Source organism: Anser cygnoides, chromosome 18 (genome assembly GCF_040182565.1).
Source record: "Anser cygnoides isolate HZ-2024a breed goose chromosome 18, Taihu_goose_T2T_genome, whole genome shotgun sequence".
Lineage (NCBI taxonomy): Eukaryota > Metazoa > Chordata > Aves > Anseriformes > Anatidae > Anser > Anser cygnoides.
This window is the reverse complement of record NC_089890.1, coordinates 8,588,200-8,613,943: the sequence shown is the minus strand read 5'-3', so window position 1 is coordinate 8,613,943 and position 25,744 is coordinate 8,588,200. Positions and strand designations below refer to the sequence as shown.

Genomic DNA, 25,744 nt, shown 5'->3' with positions numbered 1-25,744 from the left:
ACCGCCGTGTCCCCGCAGGGCAGGCCGGTGTCCCCAGGGCAGCACACCTGGGGGAAGGTGTGGAGGGGCTGGGACGGAGCCACGTGATGAGCTGGGGTTTTTAGGGGAGGCTGCGTGACCCCGGAGGAGTGTCTGCCAGCCTCGCGGGAGGCAGGACCGCAGCAGCACCTCGCCCCGTCCCCACAAGCCTCAGCCATGTCCCGAGCAGCCGTGGGGAGCGGTGTGGCACGGTGGGGATCCCCCGACGGCTTGGAAGGGGAGCTGGAAAGGGGGGCTGCACCCCAGGTGTGCCGCGGGCAGGACCTGTGGGACCCCAAGGGGGGGGAAGCAGCCGCCCACCTGGGGGAGGCTGAAGAGATGAAGGTGAGGAAGAGGAGCAGGCCGGCGCGCTCCAAGGCCAGGAGGATGGCTGCCAACGTCCGAGAGCGCAAGAGGATCCTGGACTACAACCAAGCCTTCAACGCCCTGCGGCTGGCCCTCAAGCACGACCTCAGCGGCAAGAGGCTCTCCAAAATCGCCACCCTCCGGCGAGCCATCAGCCGGATCACGGCTCTGTCCCTGTCCCTGCACGGCGCCGCGCGCTGCTGGCCCTGCGCCCACTCCGAGTGCCGCGGGCAGGGCGCGAGGGACGGCCGCCCCCGGCTCCCTGGTGCCGCAGGCTATGGGGGATATCCCCCCGAGAGCCAGCTCCAGCACCACGAGAGCCCGAAGGAGGATCGCCCGGCAGCCAGCAATGCATTTTATCCCGTCGGGAGCCACCAGCTTGGTCTCCGGAGCAGCTGCCAGCACAAACACACGGGCAGCCTGCGAGCCCCCCCAGCGGCACCGCTCCCCTGGCAGCTGGGGGGGTTCCAGAGCTCAGGCTACCAGCGCCTCCCCATCCACTGACCCTTCAGGCTGGGAAGGCGAGACGGTGCCAGGAAGGTAACGCAGCCGAGTGACAAACGGGGCAGCGGGAAGGGACCTGGGCAGGAGAGAGGTGGGACACGGGGCTCGGCGCGGTGCTGTGAGCCCAGCGCACGGCGCGGTGCCCGGCTGCGCTCGCTGCTCTGCAGGAGAGCTCAGAGCTGGGGGACGTGGAGAGCTTTGTTTTCCGCTCGAGGAGTCTCTGTGTTTCTTTGTCGTGAGGTTTCCCTGCTGCAAGTTGTCACGGTTATTTATTCTCTCTTGCTTGCTTTGTGAGAAAACACGAGTCAAAAGCCCAGCGTCGGGGCGCTGCCTGTTAATGCGCGTGAGATGGACAGATGGGCCGCGCGGATCGCAGTGAGGCTGCTGGCTGGGGGACAGCTCTGGCTCCGGCTGATGGAGCGGGGGAGCAGGAGCTGGGAAAGGGTCACTCGGTTGTACCTTTAATGCTAAGCCCATCGGTGCACATATTGGTGCCCGGGCAGATCTGCAGGAGAGGTCAAGGAGCTCATAAACCCCACGCTGCCTCCTGACGACTGCAAAGTGGCTCCCGTGGGACGGTCTGGGACCGCGCTCCCGGTCAGCCCAGCCAGGAGGAAAGGGGGGCTCAGCCCTGTGCTCCCCGAGTGCCAGGCTTCCTCCTCCTCCTCCTCTTCCTCTCTCAGTCCCAGCGCGGGGTGGGGGAGCTGGGAAATGAGCCCAGCAGAGGAAAGCTCCCAGCAGCCAGGAGGGAGAGCTCTCCGCTCAGCGAAGGAGCCTCTCAAAGTGCTGACGGTGTGAGACATCTTGGCTTGCATCTCCAGGAGGTTCCCCTTCCCAGGAGGGGCCTGCAGCGACGGCTGCTGACGGAATCCTGCTTCTCCCACCTGCAGCACCCTGGTGCTGGGCGGCTCCGCCATGGGGTGAGGCTCCCCCATGGGGTGAGGCTCCCCCTGCACCAGCTCCCCCTGCTCTGCCCCTGTCAGCTCTCATCGCACGCCCAGGAACACCACGGGGCAACGAAGCGAAAACCGGCCATAACCCTGCACGAACCCCTCTCCACCCAAATTCGTGTTTCCAGTTTCCCCCCTCCCCCCCCCCACTTCGGTGTTAAAGCAAGACAGGTGGAAACAGATGCCCGAAAAAGCAGGAGCGGGGGAAAAAAGGCCTCGAGACCCCCGAAGCAGCATCCCTGCATTGCTCTTGGGTTCTCGGTTAGGACACGCAGGCCTCTCTCCAGGCTGTGGGGTGGGAGAGGCGCTGGGACCCCCCCCCCGCCGGGCTGGAGCAGGCGGAGGGCGCTGGGTGCGCCCGCAGATGGCACTCACCGCCTGGGAAATAAATCCCTGGCGAGCCGGAGAGGAAAAAATCAGAACCGAAGAGAGCCGCTGGAGCCCAGCCGGGTGCTTGCGGTCCAACTCCCGGCCCCCCCCCCAGCACACCGCCGCCCCCCTGGGGGCTGCGCTCCGCTTTCCAGGACGCGCCCCCCCCCTGCGCCGGCACCCTGCGGGTCCTGGCTCCTGCTTTCGTCCCAGTCCCGACACCGCTGTCCCCCAGCTGGGTCTGCAGGGGGGCACCGCTGGGGACCCCCCCACCTCCTCCGCCCGTCCCCAGCACCGCGTCCTGAAAGCCCGGGGGCGAGGCCGAGCGGGCTCCGAGGGGGGGAGGGGGGGCTGGAATCACGGCGGAGGGGAGGGAGGACACGGGGGGATTCCCCCCTAAATCCCCCCGATCCCACCCCACCCGACCCCATCCCAGAATCCCAGAATCACCTAGGTAGGAGGAGACCCCCAAGATCATCACCTAGTCCAGCCTCTAATCCCGTCCCATCGCATCCCGTCCGATCCCACCTCTCCCCATCCCATCTCTCCCCCTATCCCACCCCACCCCACCCCATCCCATCCCACCCCACCCCACCCCATCCCTCCCAGTCCCATCCCACCCCTCCCCATCCCACCCCCCCATCCCACCCCCCCCAACCCCCCCCATCCCTCCCAACCCCCCCCACCCCTCCCCAACCCCCCCATCCCCCCCCCCCCACCCCACCCCACCCCCTCAGCCCCCCCCCCGCACCCTCCCCGCAGCCCGACGAGCCCCCCCCCACCCCCCCGGCCCCCCCCAACCCCCCGGTCCCACCCCCCCACCCCCCCCTCCCCGGGGCTTTTGGGGGCGTTGCGCATCCCCCGCTCCTGCCCCGGGGGCCGAGCCGTGCTGGCCCCACCCCCGGCACGGCCTCCCCGGGGGGGCGGCGAGCCCCGAGCGCAGAGCGGCGGCGGCGGGGAGCGCTCGGAGCCCGCTCCGTCGGGCCGGGCCGGGCCGGGCCGGGCCATGGCGAGCGGCACCGCCGCGCCCCCGGGCTCGGGCTCGGGCTCGGGTTCGGGTTCGGGCTCGGCGCTGCCCTCCCGGCTCCAGGAGACCGAGAAGCTGCTGGCGGCTACCGAAGGGCTCCGAGGCTCCAAATCCTTCACGGCGGCTCTGGCCGGCGAGGCGGAGCGCAACGGGCACGGGCTCGGCTACAAGTCGGTGTCCGTCGGGCACCTGGACGCGGCCCCGCTGTCGCCGTCGCGGCTCAGCCTGGGCAGAGCCTCCTCCACCGGCACCAGCACGGCGCCGCCCGAGCAGGGCCGCCCGCGGGACTACCTGGTGCTCGCCATCTTCTCCTGCTTCTGCCCCGTCTGGCCCATCAACGTGGTGGCCCTCGTCTTCTCCATCATGGTGAGCCCCGAGCCACGGGGGGTGCTGGGGGGGGCTGCTCGGGGCTCTCCGGGACAGCAAGCGGCGGGATGGGGCGGGGGCAGCCCGGGCTGCAGGATACGGGATGATGCGGGATGTAGGGTGAGGCGGGAGGTAGGGTACGGGATGGTGTGGGGTGTGGAATGAGGCGGGATGCAGGGTGTGGGATGAGGGGGGCTGTGGGAGGAGGTGGGAGGCGGGATGAGGTGGGAGGCAGGATGTGGGGCGATGTGGGATACGGGATGCTGCGGGATGCCGTGGGATGCAGGGCGATGCGGGATGAGGTGGGATGTAGGATAAGGGATGCTGTGGGAGGCAGGATGGTGTGGGATGCGGGATATAGGATGCTGTGGGATGCGGGATGAGGTCACAGCCGTGGCAGGGCACACCAAGCCCCTGTGTCCCCGCGGAGCACTGCTCCTCTCCCGGTGGTGCCAGGCAGCCCACAGCCTGGTTCCCGGCTGGGACGGAGCAGCGAGGCGAAGCACGGGTGAGGGCTCTGCCCCCGCACCTCGCAGCCCAGCCCCGCAGCACTGGGGAGACCCCAGCTGGGAGCTCGCTCCCGCTCCCAGGCACTCCAAAGGGACGGGCTGTGCCTGCAGCTCCTGCACTTGTCCTAAAGAAAAAAAATCCCCATTAAATATCCCCCACAGCTCAGCTCGCGCACCGACATCGGAGCTGGGGAGAATGCAAGCAGGCAGCCTCCCACCCATCTCAGCAGAGCCTCGTAGGCACGGCCACCCCCTTACCCACTGCTTTACACCCCCTGGCACCTTTTACACCCTTCATTCGCCACCGAGGCAAAGCTTTCCTTTGAAAATCAGCTCAGGGCGAGCACTTGCCTGCTCACCACACCAAAACACAAGGGGGAGGGGGGGGACACAGCGCTTCCCAAAAACCAGCAACAACTTGAGGAGTCGGTGGCAGGTGCTGCAGAAAGCCCTCCAGAGAGACCAGTTTCCATTTTGAGGCAGAATCACCATTTTTACCAGCTGCCATCTGCACGGTGCAGCTGTGTGGTGGCGGCCGCCCAGGCAGCGCGCGGGGAAGCTGGGCGGCCTCGTCCGGCTGGGCGAGAGGGAGAGCGGCCGGCGGGGGCTCTCAGGGGGATTTTCCAACCCCATTAGCTTTCAGGCAAAATAAATCCTCCTCCCCGCGAGGCTAGAACCCCCAGCGGGGCGGGGATGTGCCTCCTGGGCCGCATGAGCCCCTGGAGGGGACGAGCAAAGGGGGAGATGAGAGCTGAGGCCCTCGAGCCCCACCGCCCGGTGCTGACGCAGGGCTGGGGGAGGATCGGCTGCTTCCAGCCCCCCTGGGACATCCACCCGCTGCCACCCTGTGCAGCTCGTGGCCCCCCCATTTCCACCAGCCCCATGGGGTCCCCATTTCCCTGCTGGAAACATCTCCCTGGTGCTCCTGCAGCCACAGCAGCTCTCAGCACGTCAGCTGGGGGTCCACCTGCTCACACCAGGCACAAATCCAGTTCCCAGCCACGGTCGAAGCTCCCGCAGGCCCCGGTGCCCCCCTGGGATACAGGACGGGGGTGTCCCACCACCTGCAAATCGGGACCTGGGTGTTCACCACTGTCCCCGTGCCTCGCTGGCAGCCCTGCTGGGGGAGGCAGGCAGCCTCCCCGCGACGTGCTGGCTTTCCTCCGGCTCCACGACTGTGTTTTTCTAAGTCAACGCTTTTTGCACAGGAAAGCTTTTCTGGGCACTAAGCGGCAACCGGGGAGGGAAGCAAATGAAGGCTGTTGGATTTGGTGTCTCATAAATCATTTTTCAGGCCCTGCTCTTGGATCCCCCCAGGGCCCATGGCCAGGGGTGGGGAAAAAATTCTGCTCCGGCCCCCAGCCTGTTCCTGCTTACACTGGTGTCATGGAAAAGAGCAACGTGGAGGGTCTTCCACCTCCCCTTTGGGTGCGTTTTATTGACAAAGCGAGGGCCTGGCAGCTCCCAGGGGTGTAAGTGCGGTGGGTACGGAGCGACGTGGGAGAAGCCAAGCCCCACGTTCCTCCTTTAAATGGTGCCTCCATAGATCTGCGTCTGATGTTGGCTTGTACCTCGCCCGGAGTGGGTTTTCAACACAATTTAAGCATCGAGGATTAGTGATTTGTTCTGAATAACTGGGGGTGGTCAGCGGAATGCATCCAAAGCCAGTTCCTAAATTGTGAAGGGCTGCGGGAAGAGGCTGTGCCAGGTTGGTTGCCTTTGTCCTGGGACTAGGAAAAGTCCCAGAATTTACAGAAAAGTAACCGCCTTCATCTGCAACGAGACCGCTGGGGCTAGCTGTTAGGAGAATGCCCTCTGAGCAGGGGACAGGACGAAGGCAGGGACGATCAGTGGCTCTTCTGAGCCACCTGGACTCATGTCTCCGTGCCCAAAACGCGGAGCTCGGCACCCCCGTGGCATGCTGCCCCAGCCCCCAGGCATTTCGGAGCTATTCTGCCTCTTCCAGTCTTGATTAATAAACAAAATATTCGTGTTTTCATGTAGAAAGAAAATGTTAGCATCAGTGATACCAGGCAGCTATAATCAAACTGTTCCACGCCGATGAATAATATATGTACAGTAACAAATGCTGGCTAAACACGCCGTGCCAGTGCTGATGTATTTTTCGTAATTGTTCAGGATAAATGATCAGTAAACACTTCCAGAAGCTGCGGCGATAAATATGTTGAATTTGTTAGCCCATATATTTTGCTTGGAAGACAGCTAAAATTGCAAATGTGTTCCACCGCAATCTAACCCACACCCTGCAAAAATATTACACTTGGTTGCAAACATCTGAGCCTATAAAAATCCCAAATGGAAGGAGCTGTCAGGGAGCAGTGCAGGGACCCTGTCAATCCCCGTGCTTCCCTACTCTCCCCCAGCTCAGCACCACCCCATGGAGCTTCATTTTGTCACCTCCTGTTCTATGACACAAAAAGGCCCCTGGCTGCGTACCACTGATTTTTGACATTGCCAAAGGTGCTGTAGAGACCGAAAGAAAGGAGGTCGTGAGCTAAGCCAGCGTCAGTGCTGGGGAAATGGCTCTGCCTGGGATGTGTTAGCACAGCCGGACATCCACGGGGCTGCAGCTGCCTGCGTTAACCCTAACCCTAACCCTGCTCAGGACGTGGCGCTGGAGCTGTGCTGAGCCTCCCAGCCCTTCATTTCCTTCTGTTTTAAATGTGAGAGGGCACCTTTTGTGGGGCACTGCATCTCAGAGATGCGTTTTTAGAAAGGAGAGGGGGATTGTTTAATACCCTTCCACCTTTAACTCTTGAGCTAGCTTCTCCATGCGGAGCTTCGCTGATTTTAGCGGCCACATCCCAGAGCCAGGGCTCCTGGCTGCAGGGCTCCTGCTGCTGGGGGGCTCCAGCCTCGCCCCCACACTGACAGCTCGTTCCCAAAGCCAGCAGCCGCAGCACTTTGTCCCTTGGGGACCTCCCATCACGATGCTGGTGCCTGCTGGATGTGCTCCTGCACGCGAGCTGCAGCAATGCAGCAGCACCCCTGGGGGACACAGCCCCCGATCAGAGCCCCCTGTAAGTGAATTGCTTTTGGGAATTCCAGAATCTCAGCATTTTTTTTCCCCGTAAAAGAGCCAGAGAGGGCTGGGGCTGGGCAGTGGGACAGGAGGTCCCACACACTCTTAGTCCCTCCGACACCAGGCAGACCCCGTCCCATCCAGCTCCTGCCTACGGAAGCATCCCCGCGGGGCCACCCCAGGGCACCAAACTGTCAGAGACAGGAGCCCAGGCCCCTGCTGACACAGTCGCTCTCATTTTGGGGACTGCAGCCAGAGCATCGCCCCGGCACCGTTCTCAGGAGCCCCTCTCTGTGCTTCCCCCCAGTCGAGGAACAGCGGGCAGCAGGGGGACATGGACGGAGCGCGGCGCCTCGGCCGCATGGCCCGCCTGCTCAGCATCGTCTCCATCGTCCTGGGGACCATCATCATCGTGCTCTACGTTTCACTCAGCATCAGAGGTAACATCTCCTTCCCTTTTTGCCTGTCCAGCTCAAGCAGGGACCCCACGTGGTGCCTTGGGTGCTGTCCCCAGCAGCTTATAGGGCAGCCCTGCCTGTAGGACGCCCCGTTCCCACCCCAACCTCAGCCTAAGGGCACTGAGGTCCCCCATGGGACCACCACCACCATCACCCGTGTGTGCAAAATACCTCGGAGAACGGGTTGCTTGTGGTAGCAATACACACTGTGTAGGTGACCAGGAGGAGAAATCCCCCCCAGAGCTGCCCCATAACCGGTGTCTGTAGGAGATCTCCCAGGCAAGAGGCTAAAACCCGAAGCCTTGGCAAGGCTGCGGTGGGTTTGGAAGCGTGTAGTGGGGTGAAAGCGAATGGATCCAGCCTGCCCAGGGGTGCAGTCCCCCAGTGTTTGAGGACCTTCCCCGACACAAAGCCACCTGCCAAGAGCAGCAGGGCCGCTGGCAGTGCTGCTTGGGCAAACGGGAACCTCGGCTCTCGGCCGCTCGAACCCAAAGCCCGAGCCAAGAGCATCGGGGACATCTCTGTGACTGCTGGAAGCTGCCCTAAGCCTCTCTTTATTTTACAGTTTCCTAGAAGACATTTTAGCATGCAAATACCTCGAAGAGGAGGAAGACAACTCTCCTTTTGGGGTTTTTACTTACAGCCTCACAACAAAAACTTGTCACAGCGTAGGGGGGCCGCCCTGGAGGAACGCGCGCTTCTGCTCCGCCGCCCCTGGGAACGAGCCTGGACGAGGGCTGGGACGAAAACATCACGAGGAGGGATGGGGAAGAGCTTCGGGTGCCGAGTGGAGAGGAGAAGGGGGAAACCCACTACCTCATTCCCCTCCAGCAAAACTGACGGAGCGGGGAGACAACTCCTGGCGAAGGGCAAGGAGGGAGTTTCGGGAACGAAGCTTATTTTAAAGAAAACCTAAGGACGGACCAGGACACTTTGAGGAATCCCCTCTAAGAATTTTGGCACAAGCGACTGTGTTTTTGGGGGGGTTGTTGGTTTTTAAATCACTACGTTATCTGTCTCTACGACAAAAAAAAACAAAAGCTCAAACTGCCATCGGGAGCGGAGAGCTGATGGGGGCAGGAGGAAAACCGAGCTGTGGGAGCCCAGCTCCGCTCAGGGCAGATCACAGCCACAGGAGCTGGAGAGTGTGGGGGTTGCTTTTGTATTTTTGATGAAAAAAACAACAAAAAAAAAAGAGACAATGACCATTTGCATGCCTTTGGGAATGCTCTCCACGTCTGTTCCTACAAGCTCTTTTGTCACTTGCAGCAGATGTCGGAGCCGGCAGAGCAGGATGCTGCCGCAGCAGAACGCCAGGCTCCTCCTCAGCCGGCCCCACGGTGGGGATTTTAATGGAAGGAAACATGCTTTCTCCGTGCAACCACACATTTCTCTCTCTGGGCACCTGAAGCGAGGTTAATGCTCGTGGCGCTGAGGAAAGAGCCTGGTTAATCTGCAGCAGCGGCACTGAGGCACGGAGAGCCCATGCTATCCGCTCGAACATTTATGTCCTGTCCTGCCCATCAGCCAAAAGCTGCAGCCGATCCAGACCCCGTTGTCGTCTGTGCTCATCTCCCCTCACCCCGCTGGGCTTCAGCTGATGACCTACCAGGAGATTTTCAGAGGTGCAGAGGGGTTTAGGATCCCTGCTCCTCTCTTTCCCCCTCCCGCGCCCTTCTGCGTCTCTGAACATCTCCAGCATCCCTGGAGCTGGCTGGGGCCGGTTCCACAAACGGTATTATTTTTTAACGTTTTGTATTTAACGACATGTAAAGAACAATGACTTTTTTTGCTCCTCCTGATCTGCCTGGGCCCCCCCGTGCCCTGCCAAGTCTTCCACGATGCGCGGCCCCCTCTGCCGTCCCCATCCCCACCTCCCGCCCGTCCCTGCCGCGGGCTGGCACAGGCTCTGGTACTGTATTTGCCACCCAGACTATGCAAGGTCTCACCTCCTGTCGTTGTACCCAGGCTCTGTAGATGGCTCCTGGCCATATCCACTGGCTCCGTGTTAGCTGAGCCTCTTTTTAGCAAAACTTTGCTGGTACGATTACACAACCGGGAGCTGCACCCCCGGCCTGTCCTGGGGCACGAATTGTTTTCCCCTGCTCCCTGAGTTAATCTGGAAAAACCTCAGACCAAACCCAGCACGTCCAAGGGCTTTGCCTGCATGGGGAATTGCTACACAGCACAGCAAGGTGTGCCAGGAGAAACCTCCCAGCATCCTGGCACCCTCGTCCCTTCCAAGCTGGTGAGCACAAGGGGCACGCAGGGAGGCAGCACGGAGAGCTGCAGGCTGTAAATCCTCGGTCTGCAGTGCCCCAGGGGCATAGCTGGGAACATTCTCCTGTTTGATTGCTCCTCATTACAGAGTTTTCTCTGGCTAGATGTTCTTTGGACCTAGGGGATAGGGGAGCCAAATCCCCTGGACACACTGCTAATGTTTTCCTCTAAGTTCAAAGGGGTTCCAGGGACTCAGAGCAATAGCATGTTACTACAGCACTTTCTTGGGCTGCCTCCCCATCCGCCCCTTTGCCTGTGCTTTATTAGAAACTACAAGCTTCTGAAAATGGACCAAATTCACTACCTTCCTTTAGCACTTCTGTTTTCTGCCCTTGGTGCTAGGGAAAGCTTTGTGCTCAGCCTGGTGCCGCGTCCGTCAGGGTGCTCCGTGGTTTCTGCTCTTGTCCCCGCTCTCACCAGAAGCCTTCCCTTTGAGACTAAACCCCTCATCTTATGGATGAGCTGTGGATGCTGCGTCTGTCCATCAGATCGCCAAAAAGTTTCCTTCTTAAGCCCTGAACCCGAACGCTGCTGGCTGGCTGAGGTGCAGCTTTGTCCTGAGCCACTGACAGCCAGCGTTATGGCAAAGCCAGGAGGGATCCCCTGAGGACAGGACAGGCTGGTATCCAGGGAAAAGCTACAGCACTTGGGAGCACCAAATGAAGGATTTGAAAGCTATTTTTATCATTACATAAAGCCTTTCCTCTAAAGAGCCCGACCTTCTCTCCTACGGCTAACGACGAAGCCCCGCAGCCCCGCACGCGGCGGCTCGGCGTTGTGCTCTGCTAAAGGCACAGATGGCAAAGTTGCTCCGAGTCACGTGCATGAGCAGCTCAGAAAAGACAATGTTTTTTCTTTCTCCTCATCAATATAAATAGGAGTGAATGCATAATTCCTTGGAATCTGATGTTTCCAAAGGGATCTGTACAACCACACGCGCACACTGCATTTCAGGCCGGGCTGGGAGCCCTGGCGCAGGCAGGAGACGGTGAGCGGCCGCACGGAGCTGGGCTGGAGAAGTCCCTGGCTGGAAAAGTCCCTGTCCAGAGAAGCCAGGAGCAGCAGAGGCACTAAAATTCAACACCCGAAACACCCACGGTGATGATCTGGTGCACGCACCCACATGGGGTTAGTGCCTTCTGCCCCAGCCTGGAGCACCGGGCTGCTGAGGCGACTGCTTCGCAGCCTGGTATTACAGATAATAAAACCGAAGACACTTCAACTCCTTTCCTTTTTTTTTTTAATCTTCTTTCTGGTTAGAGCCAATTGTGCTGCTCTGCACTCTTGAATACGCCTTTCTGGGCATTGTCCTGCACTGAGATCCAGCCGAAAGCTCTCCAGTCACTCCTGACATAAAGTATTTCCTTTCCTTGCAATCCCGCCCTTGAGTCGCGCCAGAGAAATAAACTCCTCGGGACCAGCCGGACGCGGAGGCTCTTCCCCTGCTCTCCAACAACCTCCTGACGCACTTTGCAGCCTGACCCTTTGCGAAGCTTTCGCCAGGAGGCCCTCGGGAAGCTGCTCCCTGGGGCATGCATGGTCTCACCCTGCTGCGCCAAGGAAGAAGCCGATGAGCCCCAGCCCTTGAGGGCACCTCACACGGGGTTGCGTCACGAGGAGCAAAACCCTGGCAGAATCCACCCTGAGGCCACTGGGACCCAAGTTTCCTCCTTTGGGCTTTGAACCAGGAAGCAAAAACACCCCTCACGATTTTTTGCCAATTCAGTGCGAGCACCTTGCTTTGCACGTCCAGGCACCACCGCTCCTCTCCCGAAGTTTGTTTTTAGAGCGTGGATGGGCGATCACAATAAATATATCACAGAAAGGCTTCTCCTCCTCATCTCCACTCACAAGACCCATCGCTTGTGTCACAGCTCATTGCCACCTGCTGCAGCCTCCCCTAGGCACACACGTCAGCATCAAGCTTTCTGTTTCCGACTAAAACACGAAATCCTCAGCATCTGGCCAGCTTCTCCCCCCAGCAAAGCAGGGAAGAGGCGAGCTCCCCGCGGCATGGTGGCCACCCAGCCTTACCTGGCAGCGCAGTGCGGCTGGTAGGAGGACGGCACGCTGAGGAGATGGAGAAGCTGGGAAACGCGGCTATAAGCGAGTCCGAGTAGGAGCTGGGATCGACAAGTGTGAGGTCCTGGTGGGACAGAACCACGCGGATCGGGAAGGAGCCGGCGCGCGGAGCTGCGGGACCCCGCCGGCACCCAGCCTCTGGGGTGCCTCTCCCCGGGGAGGCCCAGCAGAGCCCCTGTTGGGCTGGGGGATGCTGGAAGGACGTGCTGGGCTGAAGGAGTGATTTGCAGACAGGCTTATCGTCCTTCCAGCAGCTGGGAGGATGCGGAGAGCGGTATGGGTCAGCTAGGTTACGGCAACGCGGCTGGGGAACGCCTGCAGAGGAGACCAGAGGGATTTTAGCACAAAGGGAGGAAAGCGGCAAAAGATCTGCTTTTGGTTTGCTGCATCGGCCATGCCCTGAGGGCTGGTCCCATGGCTTTCTCTTCGAATCCCCCAGCCCTGCACCTTGTTGCTGACCACGGCCCAGAGCCACAGCCCAGGCCCCACACTCCAGTAATCGCAGATTTAAGGTTCGTTTTCTTCCCGCGCACATCCTTTAATTTTGGCGAAGACAGATTTGGACTGAAAACCCCCATGCTTGGGCACAAGCCAAAGGGTGCGGGGGGGAAGCAGCCTTTTCGAAGTGGGAATATTTGCAAAGCATTTGCTAACGCCAGTAGGTAGCAAAACTCCAACCTATAAATACCCACGTGGGATATGAAGCACCAGGAAGGGAAAATGTGCAGTACCCCAGGGCAGCCCCGATGCGGGGCCACGCGCTCCCAGACCCTGCACAGTGGTGCCAGGGCAGGATCCGTGCGTGGCAGCGCCGAGGGCATTCCCCCCACTGCTGTAACCACTTTCACGCACAGCCTCAGCCCCTCTGAATTCCAGCTGGAAAAGTCGGATCCACAAACAGCACGAACAGCAGGAATTTCGGCTGGGCACTCGGGTTTGCTGATAGGTGTTTCTTTCCCTGCAGGACGATGCGGTATACCTGACATACTTCCTTTGTATTTCTTGGCATGAGAAAAAATTAAAATGTAACATGCATGGTCACAGCTGAACTTATTTCTTCTGTCTATACAAGAAAAAAAAATAATTAAATTTGAACTAGCCATTTAATTATCGCTTCTCACTCCAAGAGGAAGGAGATCAGCGGGTATTTGGGTGCAGCGGGTTGCAAATACACACACAAGCAGCTGGCAGCAGACAGCAGCACGTCGGAGAACAGAAGGGACAGAGCTCAGCCCGGTGCTGCAGAGAGGAGTGGTGCTGAGCTTCTTGGGGAGCACAGCCACCATGGAGGTGTCTGGCTGGTGTGCCACCATACTGGGCAGTGCCACCAGGTACATCGGTGCCACCAGGAACCCCCCCTGCCTGCAGCACACAGAGGATGGGGAGCAGCAGCCAGGAGCTGCTTCACACTGCTGGCCCTGCCACCGCAGTTCTGTGTTCTGGTGCACGACCGAGCGTGGCAGAACACAGATGAATACCAAACCTCCTCAAAATCCTGAGTTATCGATCAAAACCATGGATTTCATGAATGAGCAATATTTGGTCCCTACTAAAAAAAGCCTAAATGCAAGCTGCTCCTCAGAAGCAAGCCCCTTGTCAAAGTCCCTTAAACCAAGGTGTGACGATTCATGTCGTCACCGAAAGCATCGGCTGCAGCTCTTTCCCTTCTCACCCACAGGTGTAACCCACCTCGCGCCCCACCGGCGGTGCTTGTGTGTGGGCACGCCGGTCTGCCACAGGATCTGTGCACAACCACCCCGCCCAGCATCCCTCTGGCAGCACGGGGAGTTAGCTTCTAGCTCTCCTCTGCAGCACCGTGCCTGCGATGGGACGGGTTCAGCTCTTCCACTCCCGCAGCCCGGGTTCGGGATTCATCGTGCCCGTGCTGCAGGGGTGGTTGCGGTCCATACCCAAACCCCTCAGCCTCCAGTGGGGCCCAGGAAAGCTTTGGGCTGCCTGCCATTTTCGTAGGCAGCGTTACGATAAATACCCTTTTCTTTCCTGAGGAACCAAGCTGTAGTTTTGGCTGGGGAGAAGGAACACCCCCCCTGCTGGTACTCAAAGCAAGAGAAAGGTGCAAACTAAACGTTTGTAAACTGCTGGGAACACAGCTCCGTTACCCTCCCATGCACCTCAGGAAGCAAAGGAACAATAATTAGCCCTGGATCCGCCACAGCCCAGCGCCCTGAGCCCACGCTCGGCTTGGGGTGCCCGGTAGGAGGCCGCACAGCCAGGCTCAGCCCCCCCTCCATGCCCCATCCCTTCCCCAGCACGCTCTCTACCTCCTACTGGGCCCTGCGGGTTGCTGACACCTGAACAAATTAACCCTATTTCTTTGGTGTGCCTATTCCTTTGAAAACCACAAGCCTAGCTACATCTGCTGGTTCTCACTCCTGACTGCTCCCCTCGCACTGCACCAGTGCTGATGTTCAGCTTCACGTAGCAGGGTGAGGATTTTGGCTGCTCAGGCTGCTCTCTGTTTTCAGGGATCACCACCTACGAATGCTTACAGCCAAGCAGCTCCAGCCTTCCCCTCTGCTGCTGCTGATCCCATTTGGCACCGAGGTCGGGCCTGGCACGAAGCAGCCTCCCTTCCTGCCTCTGCTCGCCCAGAAGCTCTGCAAGCTTGAGCCTGGTGCCAGGGAGGTCCAAAGAGCCACCTTTGTCTGCTTTGATAGAGAAGCAACTCAGACAGTTAGAAAATTCAGTGTCATTCACTTATTCTTCAGCAAAACCAAGGGCCTCATGCACAGCACAAGGCTGGACAGAGCAGCCCCAGTGGGGAGAGCTTTCGAGGAGCAGAAAGAGTTTGCATCTCAGCACGCTGATGTCTGAGGTTGCTTTAACCCCATCGTTGGCCTTGTCACTTACTGCTTAAGAATTCCAGCATGCATGAAGGCTGAGCAGCAAAGGAGGATATTTTTGTCCTGGAGGAGGAGAATCTTGCTAGCATAAAAAAAAAAAACAACAACACGCAGAGAGTGGAGAGATCTCCCTTCGATGGGAGCATCCCCCGAGCATCCTGACCGTGTCACTGAAGCAGCTGGGCAGATGCAAGCTCCAGGCTTCAAAGACTGAGGCTGACAGCCTCTGCTCTGATGTTTCGCTAAAGAGCTGGGAGTGCCAAGTGCTTTCGCCTCCTGTTTTATTAATACGCTGCTCTGATGGCTCATGTATAATAGATATGCCAAGGAACATCAAGAGGTTTACATCCCATTTCCATGTTGCATATGGTTTCTACTAAACGCTATAGGCTCTCCATTCACCTCTTTAAGTTTGTCTTAGCTAATGAATTTGCATGAGTTTGGGGGTTCAAGCAAGGGATAAAAAGTTGGTCACCAGTTCTTCATCTGGTTTCTATGACTTTGCTGTACATGGGAGCTACAAATTAAGCACAGGGAAAACGAATTTGCTCTCTCATTCATAACACTGGATGCTGCTGCAGGAAGTGCAGTGAAGGGCTTGGCACAGTGCTTGTGGGGTGACCAAGCCAGAGCTCAGGGTGCTGCAGCCACCCCAGAACCAGGCGGGAGCAGCGCGAAAGGGCGTCCGAGCAGCACACAAACACGTCTGGCTCTGTTAAATCACCCTCGTCTGCACAGACATGAGGGGCTTGGAGCTCCATTCTGGGCCAAACGAGACAGATTGTACCCCAGTCTTCTCCCTCACAGAAAGGTAATTAGCTGGAGATGTTAAGACCAAATTAAGACTGCCACCGAGGCAGGCAGAGCCACAAAGCATCATCTTGTGCATCTGCGCAGGGCTCTCCACCAGGAGCCTAGCTGACCCCACAGGCACAAGGCAGACATTTCCATCACGTCCCAAGCTCATATTTTTTTTAATCAGACATGACATATTCTACAAACTTCGTAGCAAGAGCGGTGGTTAAAACGCATACCACTGAGAACAGAAAAAGGCAGCTTGCGCAGCTAAGTACGAATTGTCTCAGCAGATCAGGGCACTGCTCTAAATCGGGACCTTCCCCTTCTGGTGGTTACTGCTGGATGCCTCAGAAGATGAAATCTCCCACCCTGCAAGCTCCAGATTACCAAAAATAGAGTCATGGGGATTTCTCCGTGAGCCAAGCTACCTAGTTTATGTGCTAAAATGTGAAGACTGATGGTCCTCATTGTTTCCAGCTTAGCTGTAAGGTTAGATGCTATTCTTGGTCAAGAGCTGCTGAACGTTGCTGAAGCTTGTTAGGTTGTTTGCTTTAATAGCACACAGCGTGAAACAAAGACGGGAAGTCTTCACAGCAAAATGCCTCCTTCTGCTGAGCTCGCTGCATCTCACCGTGCCTTGGAGAGGTTTAATTATAGGCTGCTGGTTCTAAAGCATTTTCTTCCAATTATTTGGTCTGAGGTCCAATCCCCTAAAACCCGTATGTTACGCTCCTTCCCAGCGAGGATCGATGCAAACGGATCGCGTCATCAATTTCATCTGGGCAGCAGAAGGAAAGAGGGCAACTCACCCCCTGCACCCTGACAGGTTTGACGCGGCTGGGCTAGGGCAGCAGCAAACCATTAAAAGGACGTTGGGAAGACATTTAATCTTTAAAGGATGCTCTATTTAGACCTCGATTTTGTTTTCCACATTGCAACATGTACAGAGGGCATAAGCTGGAGCTCCTGGAGCTGAACCAGCAGCAGGGGGACACACAGGATCCCCCCCCCGTCCCACTCCCAGTGCTGCTGTCAGCACCATGCCCGCAGAGGGGCCAGGGCTCAGCCTCTGAGCCCAGGAGCATCCTCACCTTGGGCAGGGCGAGGAGCTCACCCCTGGGTGCAGCTGAGCCGTGGTGGGAGCTGCTCAGTAGCCCAGCACTCAGGGACGTTCACCTAGTAAACAGACAGCTGCCTAGGAGGTGGGGACTTTCAAAGGCCAAACACACAGACCTGAATGAACAGAAAGGACCCAAAAACCAGAATCCCCACAGCAGCACCCCTCACAATGCTCCTTCCCTCTCCCACAGCAGAACAGCTCAAGCTGAATATTCCTGGACAAGAGCAGATGAACTTATTCATCCCCCCAGTTCCATTTATTTAACTCTGAGCCAGAACGGAGATGGAAAATTATTTATGTTCCCTGAAATGCACGGAAACTCAGGGGGAGGTGGCTGCAGACCTCAGCCCTGCTCTCAGGCACAGACCCAACCCGGAGGAGCCATCCCTGCCTGCAGAGCCCCGTTTATTTCGGGAGGGCAGACACGCCAGCACCGCATGGCCTCCGCGGGAGGCTGGTGGCCCTCCTGCCTCCTCACAAGCTGCATTTCTTTACATAAGCGAGGCGTGCTTTTATAGGCCTGACTCACAAGCCGCCCCATCTCGGTAATATTTTAGAGTAAATTTAGCGCTGGTGAGACATGCCTGACCTAGAGGAACTCCCCTCGCGGCACAGCGGGGAAATATCCAGGCCTGCCCCGTTCTGTGCCCGACCTGCCTGGCGCCACCCGGCCTCGAGGGGAGGCCGGGCCCAGCCCAGGCCTCAGCCCGGCAGCTCCAGGCCTCTGCCACGGCCCAGCTCCATCGCTTGGTCATCACCAGCCTCCAGTAGCAACAAAGCCCTTTCACAGTCCTGTTCCTCACTAACGTAGTGAGTGTTTGTGTGGCAGCAGTGGGACCCGCCAGGAACACCCCATCACCGTGTCCCCGATGCCTTTTTCTACCTGCAATGTTCCTGAGCACCCTGCAGAGCTCCAAGAAAAGGCTCCCTCAAAAATGTGATGTTTCAGCAGCATTTCACCCCGAGAGAAGCCAGCTCAGCACAGGTCCACAGCCCGACAGGTCTGTAACAGACTGACCCAGGCACACGTACCAGTAACACCATCAATTTCCACAATACAGCTGGCAGCTAAATGGGATTTGGGTTTGCAGCCAGCAGCGAGGAGCCACCAGGTTTTTCCATGTATCTTTAGAAAGACAAAAGATGAAGAACACTGTCCCCTCTCCCACTAACCTTGCACCAGACAGATGGGTATGGGCAAGGAAGATAAGAAAAGAAACAAAACATCTGAAGGCAGTGGTCAACCTGATGGCAGCACTGAGGACAGAGCACGCTGTGCTTGCGCACCGAGGTGGGTATCATCCGTGAGGCTTCAGACAGAGCTCCAGGTGTGGTTTTGATCGATAAGCTTCAAGTAGCTTTGGGACAGCCTCTCTGGACTTCAAAGTAAGGATACATTTTTAAGAGATGAAAATGATGAGACCAAAAGCAAATTCATGTGTTTGAAATGTTGAGTTGAAGCCAAACACCCAGCAAGCAAGGGAGGAGGATCTGAAGGGCAGCAGAGTGGAAAAAGCATCACAAGATGCAAAGACCTGAAAGGAGTCAATCAGAGAAGACTTCTTAAAATCACACCACTGGCAGAGAATTCACAGGGCGTGAAAGTGGAAAGACAACAGGAAAATAATACACAATGAGGGAACTGCAAATGCTGCTTCAAAGGCAGAGGGACTGATCACAGCCAGAGCTTTCCACCTGCTATACTCGTAGTGCTGCCAGAAGCGGGTTAGCAAAGCCTCAGGGTCCCGTTAGGAACAAAGACCAAGGAGGGCGGCAGTGACAGGAAGACACAAAGGAGGAGATGAGCGCCAGCACACAGGTGTGGAAGTCTCAAACAGCCTGCAGAAGGGCGAGATGAAGGCTTCAGTGTTCAACGAGCACATCCCAGACACTGCAAGCAGTCTCTGTGCCTGAAGCCCCCTGTTCTGGATAAGGGAACATTTGGTAAACGTTGAGTTTTGAATGTTTCAACAGAAAATCTCCAGTCCACACAGCAGCACATCTCCCGCGTTCAGCCACACAGATAAAACAAAGCCACTCCCGTCTCTCCTTATGAATATCTCATGGCTTGCTCGGCTCCCTCTCAGCAGGAAATCTGCTCGGGGAATCGCACCAGGACCAAAGGGGCAGAGCAGAGCTGATCCATAATGCACGAAGAGCCCGAGGTTGTCAGGAAGGACAACAGTTTGCAACACAAACAATGGTACTCTGGGAGGTGGATGGTTAAAAATATAAATCTTACGCTTGTGCCACTATGAATTATTGACTGTACGGGGAGTTGGAAAACAGGATTCAGCTCCATTAATAATTTACTTTCTAATCCAAGCGAAGATGGAATTTTATGCACCACTTATTACCAGCGCCGCTGCTGGAGGAACGAACTGCGCTGCCCGCTGTCGGAAGGCAGAGCCGCCTCTCCGTTTGCAAAGCGGTTTCTGAAGTTAGTTCTCCAGCTTGGAACATCCAGCCTAAACCTTCCCTTGAGAAAGGATATGGTCATTCCTGAATATTTAGTAGGCACATTAAGGACACACAAATTTCTCTTTAAAGCAGCATTACAGGCACAGCACAACAGCGCTGAGAGGAAGCTAATGACCAGCTCTTACGCAGATGGACAGGTATCAAACCACCACCCAGACTTTCTCATTTGAGAAAATAAATCTGAGTGACGTTGCAAGATGCAGCAACCAGTTACAGAAACATGAAATACCAACAAGTGGAGGAACCCTTTCCAGTTCTTTGGGCATGCCATGGCCTGGTTTGAACACCCAGGGACGGAGGCTGTCCAGAGCGCAGCAGTGCTGGCTAATTGCACGCTGTGACAACTTCGTTGTGAGTTCTTACAACTGCTTGGTCTGCGTTCGAAGTACTGGCTTATTTTGGGGTTTGTGTTGTGAGAGGAGGGGGAAAAAAGGTATCAAAGCCCAGAGAAGTGTGTTAAAAACAGGGACGGGGAACACCCCAACAGCTTCACAACATCAGTTTTGTTGTGCATTTAGGAATTTATGTCCCATACTAAGGGCATACAGAAACCTTCTTAAAGCTTACCTTTAAAGAAAACCATCCTTGTTTCCATCTGCCAAAGCACTACAAAACAAAGTAACTTATTACATTCAAACCCTGCCAACATGGATGCCTGAAACAGAAGGTGAGAAGGGGGCTCCAAGAACACGCAGGAAGGATGAACAGGTCCCACCAAACCGAGCACCTGGGTCAGGAAATGCTCCTACACATCTGGTAGTTGGTACAAAAAGGAGGACAAACTCGTGTACATTCAGTGACAATCCCAAACTGGAGAGATGAGTTACCAAATCTTCTCTGCATCTTCACGGAAGGTTGAGTAGGCAAAGATCGTCACAGGGAAAGAACCAAGCACCTTGCTTAGAATTCTAATTTATTATTAAATTACATATCAAAGCTTTTTAAATATATACAGAGAATGCACAATAGGTGAAAAAAATAATTACAGATACAATAAAGTAAGTTTCAAGTAGCTATATGAAAAGCAGAAAAAAATCAGAAAGTGTGATCAGAAACTAATTTACAAAAGTCTGCATTGGGATGTTTTGTGAGAAAGTTGTGTGTGCTTTTTGTTATCTTGAGTGTTGATTTCAACCGCTTTCCTCACTCTGTAGCAGACACACCAACAACCACTTACATATTCAGAGCTGAAAGCATCACACTGGTTTCAAATATCCAGTCAGCACATCAGATATGGGCACCAAGAGGATTTCACCTGGAATATGGCTCAGTTTTGTCTCAGTATGTCTTTTGTCTTTCATTGTAGACACCTTTTACATTGCTAAATAGGACCGCTGCTCTGAAGGATTGCATAATCTAGTACTGTTATTAGGAGTTTAAGAATTATTTCGTCCTTCAAAAGTGGTATAGCTGTTACTTCTTCCTGTTTCAAATGAAAGTTTTGGGGGAAAAAAATCTAAGAAAAGATCATGCATTAAGTGATCTTGGGAAACAAGCTGCTAGGTTTAGGGAACTAAAACAATCCTGATTGAGTTTCACAACCAGAAGTGGCGGACCAGCCTCCACTCCCTGCGTAGCAGTTTGGGGGGAGCTTCAGGAACACAGTTCCTCTGAGAGTGCAGACCTTGAGGACAAGCAGTTGACAAACTTATCTGAAACTTTCACATCACCTAAAAAACCTCCTACTTTTGCTCATTCATTTTCGATACCCAGCAAGGAACTGCCTCTTTCTTCTCACAGTGATCTTAAGGCCTTCCAAAAGAAATGACTTTAAAAGCTACAAACAAAAAAGTCTAGTTGATTAGTGTGATGAATCCAGTACAAATTTATAGCACACCTTGATATCCAAAAGCTGACAAACTCAGAATTGATTTATAAAAATGTGCCTCCCCAAAGAAGGGCAAACTCACCCTAGGAGAAGCACCACCTTGCTTGGTCCCAGGTCCCTTCCAGGCTGGCAAAGCCCTGCCTCCACCTCCAGCCTTGCTTGCACAGCCTCTAGGGAGGGGCAAGGATAAGCTTCAGCTGTGCTCTGAGTTGTGGCCACCCAAAAGCTCACCACTTGAATGTGCAACACCTGGTGCAGTCCCCCGCCATCTCTGCTCAAGCAACTGGAGCATAAAGATCAGAGAAACACATACAAAAAAAGCCTAATAATATGCGTGTCCATTTGGGGGATCAGAAGGATCCCTTGTGTTCTAATGCTTACCCAAAGGGCTGTTGGACAGGTTTAAAGTTGGTGCTTGTGTACTGGCAAGAATAAAGAAGAAATTTAAAAAGGAGAGGGGAAGGAAACGATGTGCCCTGCAGAAATGTGGATTTACGCACTTCATTTCTATGGCTTACTAACAATTTTCCCAGCACAATTCTGCTTGGATGAATTTCAAAATTGCAACTTTGCCAGGAACTGCAGAAATGAGAATTCCTTAAGGACTTTTTCTTCCTTAGAGCAAGAGGAACTATACTGAAGAAAAAACTTAGAGAACATATCTAGCAATAGGAGACACACAACCCTGTATTTTGGAATTTGAGATTAAATGTACAACCCTCTGTTTTCCTTTTAACAGTCCATTGTCCCACCTACAGGTTCATGTTATCAGAGACATTCAGGAGAATTATTCAGGAGAATTAGCAAGTCCTTCCCCTTCGGCTATATGCAAGCACATCACTTCAGAGAGCAATGCAAAATGCCCGCTCACATAGCTAGAGGAGAAGATAATGAAAGGGAGATTACAAGATTAATTAAATGTATTTTCCAATGCAAAACCAACATAAATAAAAACCATACAGGGGTTGTAAATACTGAAACCACTTCCAGTAAAGCTTTATCAGAGATAATTCACCATATTTCTATTATTTTGTACTAAAATATCAGTTCCTCCATAACATCTTCATGACATGAAAAATCAATCATGTTTACATATTTATTATAATCTACACATTTTCCATAGCAGCTTTATCACACAATAAGATTAAATATATGCACCAAATAATCAATTAAGTCCAGTAAAAAAGACTGGTTTTAAGATTAAGTAAATGAATTTATTTACGATACTGCAGATCTTATACTGCCAACTATATAGCGATCAAATCCTACAAATCCTAAACAGAAGGACAACTGCTGATCAGGGTCCTGTGGGGGTGGAATCAAAGAAAAAGCATTGGGGGAAATGAAGTTTGATCTCCCAACACACAGATTCATTAATAAAATTTCCTTTATCCATCAAGGTTTTCCACAAACCCCTTTAATGAACACTTTATTTCAAACCAGGAACATTCCCAGATCATCCAAATAAATCACCCTTTATTTAAAATACGAGCCCCACCGTTTTACATGTATTCATTTCAAACGCTTTTGAATCCCAAATGACAAGATGACTGATTAGAAGTCCTTGCAGACTTTATAGCACAAAGTTACTATTCTGCAAATAAGCCTTCAAATCCATACAAACATTAGGTTTTGCACACTAGACAGGCACAAGTCTCTAATCCCTCCAACAGGTACTTCACAGACACTATAAAAAGCAGTAAAAATACTGCGACTGTCCCGCTAGACTCTGTCCCAGAAGAGAACCCAGAGACTACCTGGCATTTGTGGGTAATGGCATACGTGAAACCAGTTAGAAGCACTGTAAATTCACTGCAAAAAGAGTTAATCAAGTTCTTAGAAAGAGATTTCAGTGCCTCAGTTTCTATTTAGTGGGTTACGATATGACAGATGGAAAAAGAGCCATTGAGAGAGCAGAAAAAATCCATAACTTGTGAATCTGCAATATCAAAGCCATTCCTGACATCGGTTTTGTTTATTGACACAAACACAACAGGGTTCATGTTCCATGTCTGGACAAGAAAAAAAAAAACTTCCCCCCAGATAATGGTAAATGAAACTTGGTTCACTATTCATACATTCAGCTCTTTACTATGAGGAGGCATGTCCCAAACTTTTGCACTTAGATACAATTGCCTCAGCTATAACCATCATAATTTTAATTTCCAATTGACAGTTTAGATTATATCCTACTTACAGTGTAAAAATATTAATGCTATTAGAATAACTTTATGTAAATTACAATATAGGCTTTTCAATCATGTCTTTATAAAGACCTTTATGATGTCATCCAAAATCCAAGTATTTACACCCAAAAGTCTGCTTTCAGGTGAATTCATGTTTGGTCACGTTTCAGATGACTGAACACTATGGTAAACAGCTGCTAGGACACTGTGCTCCCTTTTTACAAAAGGGGACTTGTTAGTCCCTTTAAAGCCACAAAAAAAAAAAAACCTATAAATGTTCCTCAGAGGGTGGTTTATTCATATTCTGTGCAAAAAGTGAACTGAACAATCCTTTTTTTTTTCTTTGAGGAATTTGCGTGAAGCACAGTTTTCACAGCACAAATAACGCAGAAATAACTAGTATCTCAGCCATGAGTTAAAAAGAATTACAGAACATGTATTTAGTAGTAGAGCAACCTGATGGCTTAAAGCTGCAATATTCTTCTCATAGGGCAAAAGTGTTCAGTACTGCGCTTGGCCCAGCGGGGAAGCAGGCTTCCTGCAGCTTCCAGCCCAGGGATGCCTAACACTCTTTTTCCACCTACCAGCCAACAACAGACCTCCCCAGCACCACTGAGCGCAGCAGCTGTTCCACCGGTTTTTGTTAAGAGTCCCATGTTTACTTACCTTGCAGTGAAACAGGGAATTAAAGAAAAAAAAAAAAAAAAGAAAAGACCATCTAATTTAACCAAAGGAAGATGTATGGCAGGGAAGGAGTAACACTGCAGCTTCAACCCAAAACCAGTGTCGCAGTCTACCATCCTAAACTTTAGACATCATGCTGATACTCCCAGCCACAAAGAGCAGGCTGTTCCAAGTCTGTCTCTTCCCCCACTCACTTTTCCTTGACTGGAGGGGAGGGATGGTGGTGATGAGTTTAGCAGAGTCCACGGGGGCACATCCATCAATGAAAAGCGTAGAGCAGCAGTAGGATGGTACAGATGCCAATGACGCCACCCAAGATGAAAGAATCTCGTCGTTTCCGAAGGTTGATCCTCTGAATCAGGCTGTTCACTGCTGGAAACCGATCTTTAAGGAGGCTGAGTCAAGGTCATATCAAAAGCCAGCATTTTTATTAACAAGCCGCAAATTCTGCATGTGGAAGTGAGCAACACTGCAAGAAATGATGCAGAACTACTCCCAAGCTGGAGAAAGCAAATGCAATTAAAAACAAAAACTTAATGATAGTTAGCAGGATTTCAACTGTACTTCGCTAATCAGAGAAGAGAGGTGACAGAGCAGCTCAGAGTTCACATTTACATAGAATTTAGTATTTGATCACCTAAATTACCAGTGCTTGATATAACCTCCAATATGAGGCTGTTACTTTTAATAATGCTTGAACAAGAATGAAAAAAATGGAGCAACTATATATAACATCTGTGATATTTAATGAAAGTTAAAAAAAATGAAACTTAACAGTTACTAGTGAAGGGAACAACCAAAGGCATTTGACTGAGAAAAGCATGCACGTTGCATGAATACGCACTGTTCCCTGTATAGCACAAAAAACTCCTCCTACTGTAAAATCATAATAATGCAAATCTATCTTTTCATGTACAGAAATACAACAGCCAGCAAGATAATCAGTTTCAGAGTTTCATGTCTTTGGAACCAAGAATCCTTTAAGGCCAAAGCTTATTGAATTTTTTTTTGTTCTTGCCAGTTGCTAAAAACTGTAATGAAATTTATGGCTCACCAAGATACATCTCTTCAGGATGTAATCTGTCTAATCAGATGACACTAATGCTGTTCCTTGGGCCCTTCTGACAGAAAGGAAGGAGCAAGGGGGAGAATGACAAACGTGCATGACTTGACAACCCGGCACATTCTTTTAGCCACAAGCACGAAGTATGGAGAGAAACTGAGGAACCAAAATCTTAACATCTGCAAGACTGTCAGGTCATGAGTACTCGCCTGTAAACTGTAACTAGCAGCAATCTATGCCAAGTTTTAGCTCTGGATGATCTTGAAAGCAAAAAAAGCAAGATATTACACTTTTAAGAAGATATATAGTGGGGAAGGCCATTAAATGCTGCTGCAGATCTCTGTGTGAAAATTAAAGATACCGATCTACATACAGTGTTCAAAGTTAAGCAAAACCAACTTGTTCACCACATTCATCATTAAGATACTTCGCTTAGATTAAGAAAGTGACACTGGGGAAAAAAGCCTATTTGTCACTGGTGACAAGACCACTGTGGGCTATACAGCCATTAGCATTGCAAAGCATTTTGATCCCTAAATGATGTGCTGAAAAAAATGTTACTGTACCTCTTCTTATGCTCCGGCAGTACAATTTTTTTAAGAAAGGATACTAGCCAAGGTATTCATCTTGCTTTGTATTGACTTCAACATCCCTCTCTGCGAAGTCATATTTTCTTTAGTTGCCATGGCGATGCTGGAGAAAGAAAAGAGTGGATCAAGTCGCTGGTGCTAAGAATAATCTGCAGCTA

At 53.4% G+C, this 25,744-nt stretch overlaps 3 protein-coding genes across 5 annotated transcripts in view; 2 read left to right on the top strand and 1 right to left on the bottom strand.

Annotated features, from left to right (window-relative positions):
* BHLHA9 (basic helix-loop-helix family member a9) lies at positions 1-1,845 on the top strand. The gene has a single exon (XM_013196466.3). The coding sequence runs from the start codon at positions 196-198 to the stop codon at positions 886-888; it is 693 nt and encodes a 230-aa protein (XP_013051920.3). The 5' UTR covers positions 1-195; the 3' UTR covers positions 889-1,845.
* Positions 1,846-3,121: 1,276 nt separating this feature from the next.
* On the top strand, positions 3,122-13,013 carry TRARG1 (trafficking regulator of GLUT4 (SLC2A4) 1). Of its 2 annotated transcripts, none has more exons than XM_048074134.2 (3): positions 3,122-3,600; positions 7,460-7,592; positions 8,254-13,013. In XM_048074134.2, the coding sequence occupies exons 1-3, from the start codon at positions 3,214-3,216 to the stop codon at positions 8,280-8,282; spliced, it is 549 nt and encodes a 182-aa protein (XP_047930091.1). In that variant the 5' UTR covers positions 3,122-3,213; the 3' UTR covers positions 8,283-13,013. The 2 variants fall into 2 exon arrangements, with proteins under 2 accessions (XP_047930091.1, XP_047930092.1); XM_048074135.2 differs by having other exon boundaries at positions 3,124-3,600; positions 8,176-13,013.
* Positions 13,014-22,519: 9,506 nt separating this feature from the next.
* The window catches only part of GOSR1 (golgi SNAP receptor complex member 1), a 31,804-nt gene continuing 28,579 nt past the window's right edge, over positions 22,520-25,744 (bottom strand). For both annotated transcript variants that reach the window (XM_066979436.1, XM_066979437.1), the window contains exons 8-9: positions 25,607-25,689; positions 22,520-24,317 (exon numbers count right to left, since the gene is read on the bottom strand). In XM_066979436.1, coding sequence (XP_066835537.1) covers positions 24,193-24,317; positions 25,607-25,689 — 208 coding nt within the window. In that variant the 3' untranslated portion in view covers positions 22,520-24,192. The remainder of the gene's footprint in view (positions 24,318-25,606; positions 25,690-25,744) is intronic.

Excerpts from the sequence above, each read along its gene's own strand:
- BHLHA9 (XM_013196466.3), top strand. The coding sequence starts at position 196 with ATGTCCCGAGCAGCCGTGGGGAGCGGTGTGGCACGGTGGGGATCCCCC.
- TRARG1 (XM_048074134.2), top strand. The coding sequence starts at position 3,214 with ATGGCGAGCGGCACCGCCGCGCCCCCGGGCTCGGGCTCGGGCTCGGGT. Across the intron at positions 3,601-7,459 it reads CCCTCGTCTTCTCCATCATG|TCGAGGAACAGCGGGCAGCA; the intron begins GTGAGCCCCGAG and ends GCTTCCCCCCAG. Across the intron at positions 7,593-8,253 it reads CGTTTCACTCAGCATCAGAG|CCTCACAACAAAAACTTGTC; the intron begins GTAACATCTCCT and ends TTTTACTTACAG.